At 46.3% G+C, this 14,812-nt stretch overlaps 2 protein-coding genes across 2 annotated transcripts in view; one reads left to right on the forward strand and one right to left on the reverse strand.

Moving 5' to 3' along the window:
- NPHS1 (NPHS1 adhesion molecule, nephrin) overlaps positions 1-10,113 on the forward strand; it is a 61,242-nt gene extending 51,129 nt beyond the window's left edge. The window contains exons 23-30 of the mRNA XM_061596873.1: positions 1,840-2,021; positions 2,592-2,648; positions 3,887-4,009; positions 4,697-4,721; positions 5,663-5,753; positions 7,434-7,536; positions 8,044-8,186; positions 9,974-10,113. Coding sequence (XP_061452857.1) covers positions 1,840-2,021; positions 2,592-2,648; positions 3,887-4,009; positions 4,697-4,721; positions 5,663-5,753; positions 7,434-7,536; positions 8,044-8,186; positions 9,974-10,102 — 853 coding nt within the window. The 3' untranslated portion in view covers positions 10,103-10,113. The remainder of the gene's footprint in view (positions 1-1,839; positions 2,022-2,591; positions 2,649-3,886; positions 4,010-4,696; positions 4,722-5,662; positions 5,754-7,433; positions 7,537-8,043; positions 8,187-9,973) is intronic.
- A 2,660-nt stretch (positions 10,114-12,773) lies between these two features.
- NFKBID (NFKB inhibitor delta) overlaps positions 12,774-14,812 on the reverse strand; it is a 33,582-nt gene continuing 31,543 nt past the window's right edge. The window contains exon 12 of the mRNA XM_061596534.1: positions 12,774-14,779. Within this exon, the coding sequence (XP_061452518.1) occupies positions 14,714-14,779 (66 nt within the window). The 3' untranslated portion in view covers positions 12,774-14,713. The remainder of the gene's footprint in view (positions 14,780-14,812) is intronic.

A 14,812-nucleotide genomic window follows, 5' to 3' on the forward strand; every position in this document is an offset into this window, starting at 1 on the left:
ATATCCCCTGGCTCCCTCACAGTTCCTAAGACCCTCAGGTGGGTAAGCCATGATTTGTGTGTGTTTGTGGGGAACTGAAATGACAGTGTAATGTCCTTGTACCACTAGAGTGCTGGATAGGAACTGTATGCAATGGATTGTATCCATTGCTAATTCTTCTCAGAGTAAATGTAAATGTACTGCCTTCAAGTTGATTCTAACTGATGGCAACACTATGAATAGGGTTTTCATGAGGCTGAGAGGCAGTGACTGGCCCAAGGTCACCCAGTGAGCTTCATGGCTATGTGGGGATTTGAACCCTGGTCTCCCAGGTCGTAGTCCAACACCTTAACCACTACACCACACTGGCTTCAATTGATGAATGTGACTAATTTACTGTAGGTCCATTAGTTTCAATGGGTCTACTCTGAGTATACCTGGTGGATGTAGACAAGAGCAGAGTGAAGTCAGTTGGGGAAAATGAGTTTGTTAGAGTAAGGGATAGAAAATAGGAGAATATGGGGGGGGAAGACTTCTCAGTACTTTATAATCTCTTGATTAGCCACTATTCAGGTAATTTAGTTTATTAATTCAAATATTTCTATAATGCTTTTAATTTACAGGGAAAAAATACCAAAGTGTTTCCATGAAAATAAAACACACAGAAAATCCAATAAAAATGTAACCAGTAAAATCATAATAATAATGAGTGTTAATAATGTTAAGTGTCAGAGAATCCCTGGAGAACATGTGCATCTTCAATTGGTGGTGAAAACATCCCACAGTTGTCTGCCTGATCTCAGCATGATAGGTGCTACAACAGAGAAGGCCCTGCTTCCATGCTTCCAAGGTATATGTGGATGCCACACTCACCACTGGCCCAGCCCCCTCAAACCTGCACATTTGTCAAGGGGTGCCTACACATGTTCAGTTGAATGCATGTAAGAGCACCTCTGCAGACACCTGCTGTCAACATGCATATGTCAGGGGGCAGAGCTTGTGGTACACAGGATGTTGAGGGCGGCAGCCCTGCTGCCCCTTATCCATGCATAACTTGTACATGTGGATAACTTCAGCATAGGGCTATTAACTTGTTATAGGGATAATTAGCCAGTTTTACAACATCCATCAATTCCTCTTCTATAGTTATTTTCATGTTTTTGAAAACTGTCTCTGCTTCACTTATCACCGCTTTTGTGAATGGTCACTGACACTTTGTGCGTGCAGCTGAGCTTTGCAGAGAAATGTCACGGAGAACATGTTCTGCAGTTGTAGCTTCTATCGGGTTGTTCACATGTTGCATTCGAGTGTACAGGCTGTGTACCTGTGTACACAAACAGCTGAGTGGCACAAATCAAGAGGTGTACACTCTTTCGCACAAACACTTGCACATTGTGGTAGAGACAACCTGTACCTGTGTTCAGTGTAACTTGTGAAAAAGCCTTAAGCGTGAAGGGGGACCAGGACTGTGTTGCTGGGCCAGCCCTGATTGTTGCTGTTACCACACAAACAAACAAAACGCCCATTCTCTTGTTGCTGAGAAGGGTCTTAAGTATCAATCTCAGGATCTGGGTAGGTTCATATATGGAGTAAGGTAATGGAGTCTTAAGCCGTGAAAGGCTTTATAGGTCAAAACCAGCCCTTTGAGTTGGGCTCAAAACCAATTGCCAGACGGTACAGGCAAGCCAGAACTGGAGTTATGTGTTCTCTCTGTCTGCAAAGTAGAATAACTTACCTGAGCATATTCCCTGAGCTGAGTACCTCCACCATTTTTAGGCCATAACACTAGCTATATGGGAGAGGGGGAGGGTGTCAAAATCCCTTCTCACTTGCACCTGTTTTCCACTCACCTTGCTCCAGGTATCACTGGCCAGGGGCTCCTAGCTTTCGTTATGTGGATGTCTTCCCACCGCAGTTTCCCGTGTTCACCTTGACAGGCCTGCGCCCAAACACCCTCTACAATGTTTCCGTCAATGCCCGCAACGCTCTTGGTGAAAGCGACTTTGCTGATGGTGGTGCAGGGCTCAGCATCGCCACTGCAGGTAAGGAACATCTTGCTGCTTAGGCAAGGATAGGCACAGGAGCACGAGGGCATGGCTGTGGTTTAAGAAGCGAGAGGCAGTGCAGCGTAGTGAATAGAGCATTGGACTTGACCCCGGGAGATCCAGGTTTTGAAATCTGTGTTCAGTTTCACTGAAAGACCTTGGGTCAGTTGCTCTCTCAACTAGCCTGCCTCACGTGGTGGTTGTGAGGATAATAAAGTGGGTGGTGGGTGGGATGGGACCATGTTAGCTGCACTGAAGGGAAGGATAAGCATGTAATAAGTGACTAATAAATAAGATGGTAAATTGATCCTGGATTAGCCGTTATGCTAAGTATGCCACAGAGCTGGCTCACATAACACAAGAATAGGTTAGCAAAAGAAACTGCGTGGCTCAAGGACTGAAAGTGTCAAGTCCTTGTGGTTTGAAGACATGAGATTTTGCTTACCCTTCCTGATGCAGCCAATAATATCACATTAATATGACTTTTTAATATATATATTAGGCAAATTGTCTCCTGCTTGATGCTCAGAATTTGGATCAATCATTGTTCAATATGTTCCCTTCCAGAGAGTGAGGAAGAACCAGTTGACAGAGAACCCAAAACTCCGTCCGCACCTGCACCAGGTACAAAAACATTAACAACTAGTCAAGTTGTAGTACATGTTGTTGAGAGAGTGAATCCTTGCCATGTCTCTCTCTTTTTTTCCTGCCTCTGTCTTGTCTCTCTGTTGCAGGCAGGGCTGAATGTATACTAATTATAGTCCTGGAGGATTTCAATGTCCATGCTGAAGTTGCCTCTAGTATTCTGGCTCGGGACTTCATGGCTCCATGACTGTCATGGGGCTGTCTCAAGTTGTCACCGGTCCGACACAAAGTGCAGGGAACACCCTTGATTTGGTTTTTGCTCCAGATGAAGGAAGGGGTCTTCTGGAAGTGGGAGGGGGGTAGATGTCACCCCATTGTTGTGGTCAGACCATTTCCTGGTGAAGTTTAGACTTACAGCTCCTTTACAAAAATCCTCATGAAAGTTCATCAGCAATTTAGTGCAAATTTCTCCTGATAAACACATTTTTGTATGTAGTTTTAATCAAAATACACATTTTTGCAATAAATCTTTGCGAATGCAGTTTTATATGTCATTTTCACAAATATATGCACTTTTATGCACACATCCCCGTAATATATGATTTTTGTGCACATATTTGCTTGGAGAACTGCATTGTAAAACTTGAAGAAGTGTGAATTTTGAAGGATAGCTGCATTTTGCTTTGTGCATTAAGAAGTGCAGATTAGGTTCTTTCTTGTCGAAATACAAATAACATCAAATTTTGCCCTCATTCCTCATCACTGCTTATATCATATTTTACATTACCGCACAACTTTGTAAGCCTATTTAGTTTTAATTTCCTTTTTAAAAAACCCCAAATTGTTTTTTTTTTTGTCTGTGCACTCTCCCTCTCCTGTGCTGGAGCATACATCTGTTCAGGTCTTTTGAAATAAAGGGACAAACAGCGTCAAAGCAATCCCCCTGCAGGAAAACTATTCTCACGGCTAGCACAAGACATTGGGACAATGCTCCCATCTCCCACCCTCTTCCTGATATGCCATCAGAGAGCTATGTGACTCATCATGGCTCATGGTAGGGCCGGCCCTGACTGTTCTGTTCAACTCTACTGTGCACAGTGAGGCTATTGTGCAATCCATCTATTATTTAGGAAGCCGGATGGAGATTCTCACTGATGGGCAGGGGAATGTTGGGACTCTTGGGTTCTTTCTCCTGGGATAAAGGCAGGATTGTGAGATGGGGAGGGAGTTGGTTTCCTCTGTGATCTCACCTTTTAAGCTTTTATTTTTTTCCACAGAGAGCCCTTTGCTGTCTCTTCCCCTGGCTGGGCTCCTTAGCACCTTAGGGGGACTTCTGCTGGTTTCCAACCTGTCCTTCCTGGGCTGCCTACTCTGCCGGCGACGGGTCCGAGCTCTCAACGGTAAGTCTGCACACAGACCCATAGCAATCAACTGAGTCATGGCGCATAGGGAAGTTCACAGCATCTGCTTTGCATGAAGGCCCCGGAAAAGGTGAAAATGAAGGCAAATCCTGTTTAAGAAGCACTCTGCTGGATCAGTCCAAAGGCCCATCTAGTCCAGAGCTCCATTCTCAAATGGCCCATGGGAAGCCCACAGGCAGGACCTGAATGCAACAGCACCTCTTTCCCAGTTGCGATTCCCAGCAACTGGTATCGAGAGGCATGTTGCCTGTGACAGTGGAGGGAGGTCATGGCCATAATGGCTAGTAGCCGTTGATTGCTTAATCCTTCGCGAATCTGTCTAATCCTCTTGTAGAGCCATCCAGGTTGGTGGCCATCCCTAAATCTGGTGGAAGTGAATTCCATAATTTAACCATGCTTGGTGTGTGAAGTACTTCTTTTTGGTCTGCCCTGAACCTTCCAACATTCAGCTTCATTGGATGATCCTGAGTTCTAGTATCTCCATGCCACGCATAATTTTATACAAGTCGATCATGTCCCCTCTTACTCACCTTTTGCCTAGACTAAAAAGCCCCAAATGTTGTAACCTTTCCTCATAGGGGAGTTGCATCTTTTACCATGTTGGTAAAGGAATCCATTGGCCTTTCCCCCATATGATTCTTCTTTCCTTTCTCATTCTCCTTGCAGTTGAAGGAACCCAAGAAGCAGCCAAGTGAGTATTGACTGGGTAGGAGGGAAAGGGGCCCTTGAAAACAAGGTGGCCGCCTTTTCTTCTAGCTCATCTCTTGCACTTGTAAACCACTGAGACAGGAGGCAAAGCTTAGAATCATAGATGTGGAAGGAGACTTTGAGGTCATCTAGTCCAATCCTGTTAAATGCAGGATCTGCAATGCAGGATGCAACTATAGCATCCCTGAGAGATGGCTGTCCATCCTCTGCTTTAAATATCTCCAGTGAAGGAGAGACCACCACCTCCCAAGGCAGTCTGCTCCACTGCCAAGCAGCTCTTCAGGTGAAACTTTTCACATGAGCTCATCGCTATGTGTGTCTGGGGCAGCGGGGTGGGAAGTTGCACCAGCCAGTTTTCTTTCCTGGTTATGGGACTGTTGAACGTACAGGAGACTTGCCCCCCCCCCATGTTGGCAAGCCTATTTTAAGGAAAAATAACTGCTTTGACCACTATAGATCGTGATTATAGCCTGAAGAGGCTTACATTATACATAGGGACAGAAACATCTCTGTTTCAGTTCTCTCAGTTTCTAATTTTCCCAGTCTAAAATTCACTTAGGAAATTTTTAAAAAACAAAATCCTCATGAAAACTCTATAGCATTTTAGTGCGAATTTCTTGTAACGCACACATTTTTGTATGCAGTTTTGATTAATGTCCACATTTTTGCAAGTAATTTATCCTAATAGAATGCATTTTAGTGTGTTATTTTCACTAAAATGTTCATTTTTATGCATTTTCTCCTGATCTATGCATTTTTGCAAACATTGATTGGCTAGAGAACTACACTGCAAAATTTGGATGAGTACGAATTTTGAAGGATGCTGTGTGTTGATTCTCATATTGTTTTGGAAAGTCCTTATTTGATAGATTCAATTTCTCCCCCAATCCCTAATTATACCCTATAATGTTGCTGCTGTTTCAGGGGAAAGGTGAGATTTGGGAACAACTACACAGTGAGCAAGTGGCTGAAACTTGGTGCTCAACCAACGCAGCTGGAAGAGCGCAGCTCAGAGGTAAGCACCTCTCTCTGGATGCAGGGAATTGTGGGTACAGCATCCAGGTGGCAAGTAGGGTTGCCAAATAGCCAGCTGAAAACCAGCTAGGTCTGCTTTTGTGCCTCCAGCAGGAGCTTGCTTGGAAGAGATCAGTCAGTGAAACTTTTCATGACACAGAGAGGTGTATATCCTGGTTGCGATTTGTAGACCAAGCTACAGTTAGAGACACATAGGTTCAGGAGTTGGTTTGAAAGTTGGCAACTATAGAAACAAGAGTCCAGGTAAAGAAAACCAGGAAGAAAAATAAACCCATCTGGAAAGGGGAAAAAAGTCTCTGTCCTTTATTCCTAATGCTCCTTCTTAAATTTGCTGTTTTTTCAAAGGAGGCAAACTTAATATTATTTATTTATTTATTTATTTATTTATTACAGCCGAAGCTCTCTGGGCGGTTTACAGCGATTAAAAAAACATAAAAACAAATATACAAATTTTAAAACACAAAAAACAATTTAAAAACACAATTTTAAAAAAATTAAAAACAATTTAAACATTAAACCAAGGCACTTGGATCCGCTTATTGGTAACACCCACTCAACGTCGAGGTTACCTTCCTTGAAAAAAGCGTAATTGTTGCAATGCATCTGCATATAGGCAGTTTTACAGGGGCTCCCGGTTCTGCACCAGTGATAAATTACCCACCAGCCAGTGAAGATGAGCATAAAGGACTTGCTTTCCCCTGGGATAGATACTGTATAGTGGAAGGAAATATGGGGCCCAAGGGAAACTAGCAGTGAACTCCCTAAAGGAAATGGCGCTGAATGTAGAACCCCTTCTTCTGCCCTCTTGAAGCCTTACCCAGATCTCTTTAGGTTTCTTATCAGCAGGAAATGGCAAGCTTTTGTCATAACTGAATCATAGAATCATCAAGTTGGAAGAGACCTAAGAGGTCATCCATTTCACCCCCCTGCCACTCAATGCAGAATCTACAATGCAGAGTACAACTGTATCCCTCCTGATAGACAGCTGTCCAGACCCTGTTTGTTTGCTTCCAGAGTGAAGGACAGCTCACCAGCTCCTAAGACAATCTCTGTTCTACTGTTGAACAGCTATTACTGTTAGGAAGTTTCTCTTGATGTTTTGCTGAAATCTGTTTCCTTTCAGCTTCTAGTCCTGCCCTCTAGAGCAACAAACAGCTATATTGTTCCCCCCATCATCTTCTGTTCTCCAGGCTAAGCTTAATCAGAGCCTCACAGACCAGCGTTTGCCAACCTGATGTCCTCCAGATGGTTTGAACAACTTCCATTAACATGACTGTGCTGGGTGACGCTGATGGGAGTTGTAGTCCCAAAATATCTGGAGAGCTCCAGGTTAGCTAAGACCGTCATAGGCCATGGTTTCCAGACCCTTTATGATAGCATCACATTCCTTATGAGTGCTAGAAACTTGATCTCTCTTTAAAAAAACACAGTGGGCATTCTTGGGCCCATCCAACAGGCTCTGATAGAGGTCATATGTAATGATCCTTAGTCAAAAAAGTCCTAGTAGCTGAGATGTCCCCTATCCAAAGGTTAGATGGCTGGAAGCCGTAGCCCAGCTCTCAAGAAGAAAGGAGCGATGGGCAAGGTTCACAGGTGTGGATATAGGCAGTAAATATTCATTCCTTGCTCCTGACATGGCTGATTGGCTCTCACTGTGCAGGGAAGCTCTCCCAAGACATCATCGACCGGCTCTGGGGCCACTGCACAAGTCTGGTCCCAGCTCAGACGCCACACTGAGAGCGAGACAGATGCCAGTGTTACAGGTGGGCAGATGTCAACATGTCCTTTCCTTCCTAGCTGTTCTGCCTCTGGGGCACAGTGTCTGGAGTGACCTGGAGTCACAGCATATCCCAAATCTCAATGCTCTTTTTCAGCCCAAGGGCCGCATTCCCTTCTAACTAACCTTCTGAGGGCCACATGGCAGTGGTGGGTGGAGCCAGAGGCAAAAGTGGGCCAGGCAACAAATTTAATATTTTCCTTTGTACGGTAGGCTACTTTCTACACACACACAAACACGCACCCTCTTCTCTATCCTCCATCCAGGGAAGCCAGAGGCATTCTCAGAGCTCAAGGACAGATCCCAGCCAGGGTAAAACACCCCAGGAGGGCGCAAATTAGGGCTGGTGAGGGATATGGCCTGGGGAGAGTTCCAAGGGTTAGATAGAAAGGCTTTTACAGCAGCATTTGGCCGGTGGGCCTAAGTATCTCCCACCCCTGCACGAAGAGCAAAGACAGGTTCCCTGAAGATATAAGTTCCTTTATCATTGCAGACCCTAATATCCCACCCACATGGCTTGGCTCTCCAGAGCACCACGAGTACGAGGAAGTGGGGGTGCCTCGGAGATATGAAGAAATGAGACCTCTGTACGAAAGCTGGTACCCCAAGGAGGAACCATGGCTTCAGGAATATGCAGTGAGTACCTGGGCAGAGGCTTACTGGTGGGCACGGGCATAGTTGTCCAGGGTTGCAGGCGGTCATAGACCACCTACTTTTTGGGGAACAGGGTCCCAGCCAGGTCACTGTGTACAAGCCAATCGTCATGAAAGGGGAGCGTGTTAGCCACTGAGAAGGATCTTTGTCCGTTTGTGCTGTTTGGAGCCAACCAGGGTGGAAGGAGGTGAGTTGGCCACTGAGAAGACTCTTCTCAGTAACTAACCCACAGACTCCCCTTTCATGCCGATGGACTCCTAGGGACGTCTGTTGTAGTGGAGTGTGGATTCAGAGACGATAACGGAGAGCAAGGGAAATGAGGGAAAGTGGAAAGGAGGTATGGCTGTGAGGGGGTGTAGCTGTGACTATCATGAAGGAATCCTCCACTTCTGAATGTGCCACTACACTACTGCTGATGGGGAGGGAAGCAACCAGTCGTTATTGCCTCCCTTTTCAAACAAGATTGTCCTCTCTCTCTCTTGTGTTTCATAATGGCCCACAGATTCCTTTGTTTCTGCCGCCGTCTTTGTTTAAAAACAAACATTCAAATACTTGATATGATGCTGCCTTCTAGCAGGTCAGAGGTCTGTCTATCTAGCCTCATTTTGTATGTTCTGATTGGCAGCACCTCTTTAGGGGACACTGCAGAGGGCACTTCCCCCTTCCCTGTTAACTGATCTTCCTGAATAGAGTTGTCTCAACCTGGGACTTTTTGTGAGCTGCCATGTGCTCAAGCGTTGATTTACACACCCTCCGTAATGTCCTGGTCCTGGATGGAACGCCAGCTCCTAGATCCTGTTAGGACTACTCTTTTCTTGAGTTAAATTACAGGTCCCAGGTTAAGGTGAGAAGTAGTAGGCTAAAGTGTGGTGGAAGATGGGTGGGGGTGGGGGAGAAGGTACCCCCACAATCACTTTTTATTAAACTGAAAAGCACGTTCTGGAAGACAGGAAGGCGCCTTAGACAGAGGCAGATCATCTGACTCACTGTGGTCTACTCTGACCAGCAGTGGCTCTTCTGAGGCTGTGCTCTCTCCCATCACCTGTTACCTGGTCCTTTTAGCTGGGATGCCAGGGATTAAGCCTGGGGCCTTCTGCATGCAAAACATGTGTTCTCCTTCTGAGCTACAGCCCTTCCCCACAGGAAGCTGCCTCATACAGATTCTAATCAAGATCCCGTCTAGCTCACTGTTGCCTCCATCTGGAATGGGGAGCCTGTGGCCCTCCGGATGTTGTTGGACTACAGTTCCCATCATCCTTGGCAACTGGCTGTGCTGGCTGGGGCTGCTGAGAGCTGGAGTCAGAACAACATCTGGAAGTCCACAGGTTCTCCATCCCTGGTCTACATGGACTGGCAGTGGCTGTCTTTCAGACAGGCGTCTTTCCAAGCCCTGCCTGGAGACAGCAAGGATTGAACCTGGGACTTTCCACATGATGCTCTGCCATCAAGGTATGCCCTTTTCTGTGCAGGGAACTGGGGCTGGGCTATGACCACCAGGTCTATCTCTGCCCTTGGTAGATCAGGCCAGAGCTCATCTAGTCCAGCTCTCTTTCGTCAACAATGGCCATCTAATGACAGGACATGAAGGTAATGGCCTCCTGCCATTTTGGCCTCAGCAGCTGGTGTTCAGAGGTAGATTGCTTCTGCACATGGAGGTTCCATTTAGCTACTGTGGTGATGAGTCACTGATAGTTCTGCCCTCCTTTTATTGTCTCCTCCAGTTTGAAAATGGTAGAGAGCCTCACCAGTCTTTCTCTCCTTACATTTAGGGTGCCTATCAACGAAATGGAAGGTTAGCAGATGGCTATGTAGAGACAATGCAGATCTATGACCCTGTGGCAGATTTTCTGCCTCTGGATGGGGAGCTGCCTTTTGAGCAACAAGGGGAACTAGTCTGAGCAAAAGCTATAGCATCTGGTCCATTGTTCAGGGTTCAAATCCTCACTCAGCTATGAAGCTCGCTGGGTGACCTTGGGTCAGTCAGTCTCTCAACCTCGCCTACCTCACAAGGTTGTCGTGAGGATAAAATGCGGAGGAGGAGAACCACGCACACCATCTTGAGCTCCACGGAGGAAAGGTGGGATATACATATAGCAATAAACAAATCTACAATATATTTTGGAAAGTTGTTTTTGTTCGCTATTCATTTGGACACCTTTAAGACGTTGTAACCAAATTTTGTGTGATGGTTCCAGAGATCGAGGAGCATGTTTTAAATCTATGTTTAGATACAATTGGACGCTGTTTTGAATCAAGAGAACTACACTGAGTTTTTGGTTTCTTAAAATTCCTGAGCAACGTCGGGTACAAGGGTGCTAATAAAATAAACAAATCATCCAGGATTTAGCTGTGTTCTACAGTGGTGGCTGTTGCCCGCTGGGACCCGTGGGGCAGAAGGCAGGCGGGCCCAACATTAGACGGAGCCAGAGCCAGTAATAAGCAGAGCCAACTAACTTTAGTTTCCCCCCCCCATCCTCCTCTCTGCCAAATTCTTCAAGGGCAACACTAAGACTGAGGAGGGGAAGGTGTCAGGCAATGCCACCCCATGGACTGGCTGCAAGAAAGAAGGCAGGCAGGTGGGGACTGGCTGACAGCAAAGTTGCCTTTACGGGTCAGCCTCCACTTGTGTTCTATAAAGTCACTCCTGGTGGTGGACCTCAGACCCTTCCTGTCTTGTGTCTCTGTTCCCTCTTTGTCAATGTGGCAGAGCTGAGCGACCAGAGGATTCTGGCATGCAGAGAAATGTGGAGGTGGGGGATTCGGGGAGGGGGAAGAGAGAGGACAGACTACAGCAGGTTCACAGGTTCTGTGCCGGAGCTGGGTTGCAGGCAGCACGAGACGGAGACAGACGAAAAGATGAAAAAAGTGGGCTTCTTTATTGCCACAATTAGCTCACGTCTGTTCCAAAAAACATATGGTTCATCATAAACCCCGGCATGTCCTTTTCGTCATTAAAATATTCCATTAGCACAAGCTTGGAGTGTTTTATCGAGCTGAACGCAGAGGAGGGCATGTGAAAGGTTGCCAGACTCAGAGAGAGAGAGAAAGGTGTGTGTGTGTGTGTGTGTGTGTGTGTGTGTGTGTGGAACAGAAGCACATAGAAAGCTGCCTTGCACCAAGTCAGTCCGCTGGTGCTTTTATCTCAGTCTTGTCTACACCCGGGGTTCCCAGGGGCCCGGGAGCTTCATTCAGGTGGTCCGTGGCATGTCGGTGTTAAATATTCATACTGATTTTTAACTGTATACTGTTTTTGCTACTTCTTTTATTTCTTACCTGGTATGCTATTGTATTACCATTTGCATTCTACAGTAGACAACATAAGAAATAAAAGAAGCAATGAAATGCAATTAAAATCATACAGCATCTAGCACAGCGCATTGGAATTGTTACAACAGACAGAAAAATCACAAAGCAGAGCGCTGAGACCATCAGCAACGTTCAAGTGGTCTGTGGGGGAAAAAGGTTTGGGAATCATTGGTTTACACTGACTGGCAGTGTCACTCCAGGAGTTCAGATGGGGGTCTTTCCTGGAGATGCCAGGGATTGAACCTGAGACCTTCTGTGTGCAAAGCAGATGCTCTGCCACTGAGCTGCGGGGAAGAGTCTCCTCCTGTTTCTCACTAGTTAGGTAGGTAGAAGGAAGAATTGTTGCAGCAGCAGACACTCCCACAGGATTTGAAGAGAGGAAGAAGCTGCACCAGCCAGAATTCTCCCTTTCTTCACAACAGTTAAGAAAACTGGACTGGGGTCTGCCAACTATAGACGGGCAGATCTGTCAAGTTCAGTTTCTCATTTTTCCAATTGTAAGTTCATTTCTTCACATTTCCACATAAGTTTGTGATTTTTTTGTTTTTACAAAAAAAGTCCTCAAGAAATTAATCGGCATTTTAGTGCAAATTTCTCCTAATATACACGTCTGTATGCAAGTTGGCCCCAAACACACCTTTTTTGCAAAGAGGTTTTTTTATGTAATTTTTGCGAATGCATACATTTTTATACACACTTCTGCATTTGGGTACCCGTTCCTTGGCTGGAGAAGTACATTGCATAATTTGGAAAAGTGCACATTTTGACGGGTGGTTGCATTTTCCAGTTTGTGTATTGCTTTGGAAAGTGCGAATTAGGTAGCTTCACTTTCAAATGTGTGAACTGAATCGAATGTCTACTCCATCACTGCTGGCAAGCTGAGTCCTTGGGAAAGAGGAACAGCCAAGCCAGGCAACTCCTAACAGAGATCTGAAGTGTGGAAATTAGTAGGTCGTTGTGACTTAGGGCAGTATTCTACTGACATGACCCATCAGCGCAAGGATTTCCATTTGCACAGTGGAACTTTCCCTCCCTCCCTTAGCCTACATGCACCTGGAAAGCTCTGATCTAGAGGGTTAGGCAGTGGTGGCTGGTGGCTCCGTGTCAGTGGGGCAGTGGAATCCGCTCTGGGTCTTAGACTGCACTTTCAAAGAAAGTTCAGACTAAACCCCGGCGTGGATTCTACTGCCCCACTAACTTGGAGCCACCAGCTACCGCTGGGGTTAGGGGAACCTCTAGAACAGATTTAGAGGGTGTGCGGTGGGAGGGGTGGATTGCATTGCACGAGCAGAAATCCTTGTGCTGACGTAACTCATTAGCACTATGTTGGATTCCACCAAGTCCAAGATGAGACTTTAAGAAATTTCATGGTGGTGGTGGTGTTAGGGTGGATAGGACCAAAAGGGGAGGGGGTTAATGGTCCCACTTTGTGGGAATACAGCTTCCTTGCGTGGAAGGAAGTCATGGTGAGAGAAGGGCATGACTGCTGTCTTGGCGGCAAGACAGAGATGGAGAGAGCGCCACGCTGGGCTCTAAATTCAGCCAGGGACCTGGCTACAGGTTTCTGGACACAGATGCTGTGAGAGGGTGTGTCACAGGCCGGAGCCTAAACTGAGAAAAACACACAGTGTTTATCCCCCCCAGCTTCGAATGCCAAAGCCCTGCTCTTGCTTGAGGGCCTCCAGACAGATTCCAAGCATCAGAGGGCAGCACTGAAACTGTGCATATTATTTATTTGCCCCAGGTTATTTTGGGGCACAATAAAAAGCACTGCCAATGTCAACTCCTGAGAGGGTTCCTCTAACCTATAAAGGGCATCTCTCCACCACAGTGTTGTTTAATATCCGCTTTAAGTGTCATGGCACCTGCCTCACTGCAAAGAAACCTGGGAATTGTCATTTGTGGGAAGGGTCAGAGGCTTCTGTTCTGAGAGCCCAGAGCCATGCTTCAAGGAGTTACAGTTCCAAGGGTTTCCCTGAGGAGAGGGAATGACAATTAAGCCAGTTATATTTGTAGGTTGGAGATGTACCCTAAGACAGGGGTTAGGAAGCGATGGTCCTCCAGGTGTTACTGACCAACAACTCCCATCATCCCTGATCTCTGGCCAGGCTGGCTGGGGCTAATGGAAGTTGTTGCTCAGCAGTGTCTGGGTATCACCAGGTAGCCACCCGTGTCCTAAGATTTGCACTGAAGGGAGAATTTCAGCAGCTTAGAAGACAACTCCATGGCTGCAGTTACCAGAAATTCCACCTGGTGGGATTTCTTCCCCCTTCTGCACAGTTCTGTTAAAAATAAAGTTACAGGAACCCTCTTAGGTTTGAAATCTAGCATCAAGGGGTGGATCACACTGGGGCTGGTCTAAAGAGCAACGCAGTTTCTCCAACGTAATTCCTCAGCCAAGGCCAGCCCTGTGCTATACGATCCAAATTTTGCTGCAAACCAATATGGTTCAAATAATAATAATAATAAAAATCCAGTTCATTTCACAGAAATGATATGTGTGGCAGGTAAGCGGATGGGGAGGAGAGGGGATGAGCCTGGCAGCTGCTGCCCCCCACTTCCTGCATGCAAGAGTGCTGATAGGACCACTTAGAACTCGGGGAGGGGGGAGGCAGCTGGGAGCCAGAACTCACCATCAAATCCTAAACTGTATCCTTGCTGATGAAGATGACCCAGGCAGTTCTGTGTAGTGGTGAGAGATGGTATTTGTTTCCTGCTCACCCACCAGCCTGAGGCTGAAAGATGGTAATGGCAGGGAAGGCAGAGGGTTATATCCAACTAAGTGTCACTCAGAATAGACCACACAAATTAATGGACCTAATTCCATTGAAATTAATGGACCTAACTGAATTAATGTTCATTGATTCAAATAGATCTACTCTGAGTAGGGTTAGCATTGGTTACAACCAGAGCCCTCCACACCACCAGTGCAGCAGGACTGCAGAGGGTCGTCTCCACATCAGGGACAGAATCGGGTGCCGCCACTGGGGGCAGAATTTTGGCTAACATCAGCAAGGAAGCCAGGCAGATGACCCTCCCTCTCCAATAAGTTAGTTAAATACTGGCAATGCAAGGCAATGTTTCCCTGTAAAATAAAATAAAGAAGCACACAAAACATTGACACGTCTTCACTTCCTGGGTGGTAGAAAAAGAGATGGAGGCTCGCTGATCCCTGTCCAGGAGTGTAACGTGACAGAAGGCCATCAGGGAAACAAAGGGAGGTGGGCTGGTCCAGGGCCCACACGGCGGCTTCTTAGCAACAGGCGGAGCTGGAGAGGAGAGGAGACAACGGTCAGTCAAAG

The sequence above is a fragment of the Rhineura floridana genome, chromosome 15 (genome assembly GCF_030035675.1).
Source record: "Rhineura floridana isolate rRhiFlo1 chromosome 15, rRhiFlo1.hap2, whole genome shotgun sequence".
NCBI lineage: Eukaryota > Metazoa > Chordata > Lepidosauria > Squamata > Rhineuridae > Rhineura > Rhineura floridana.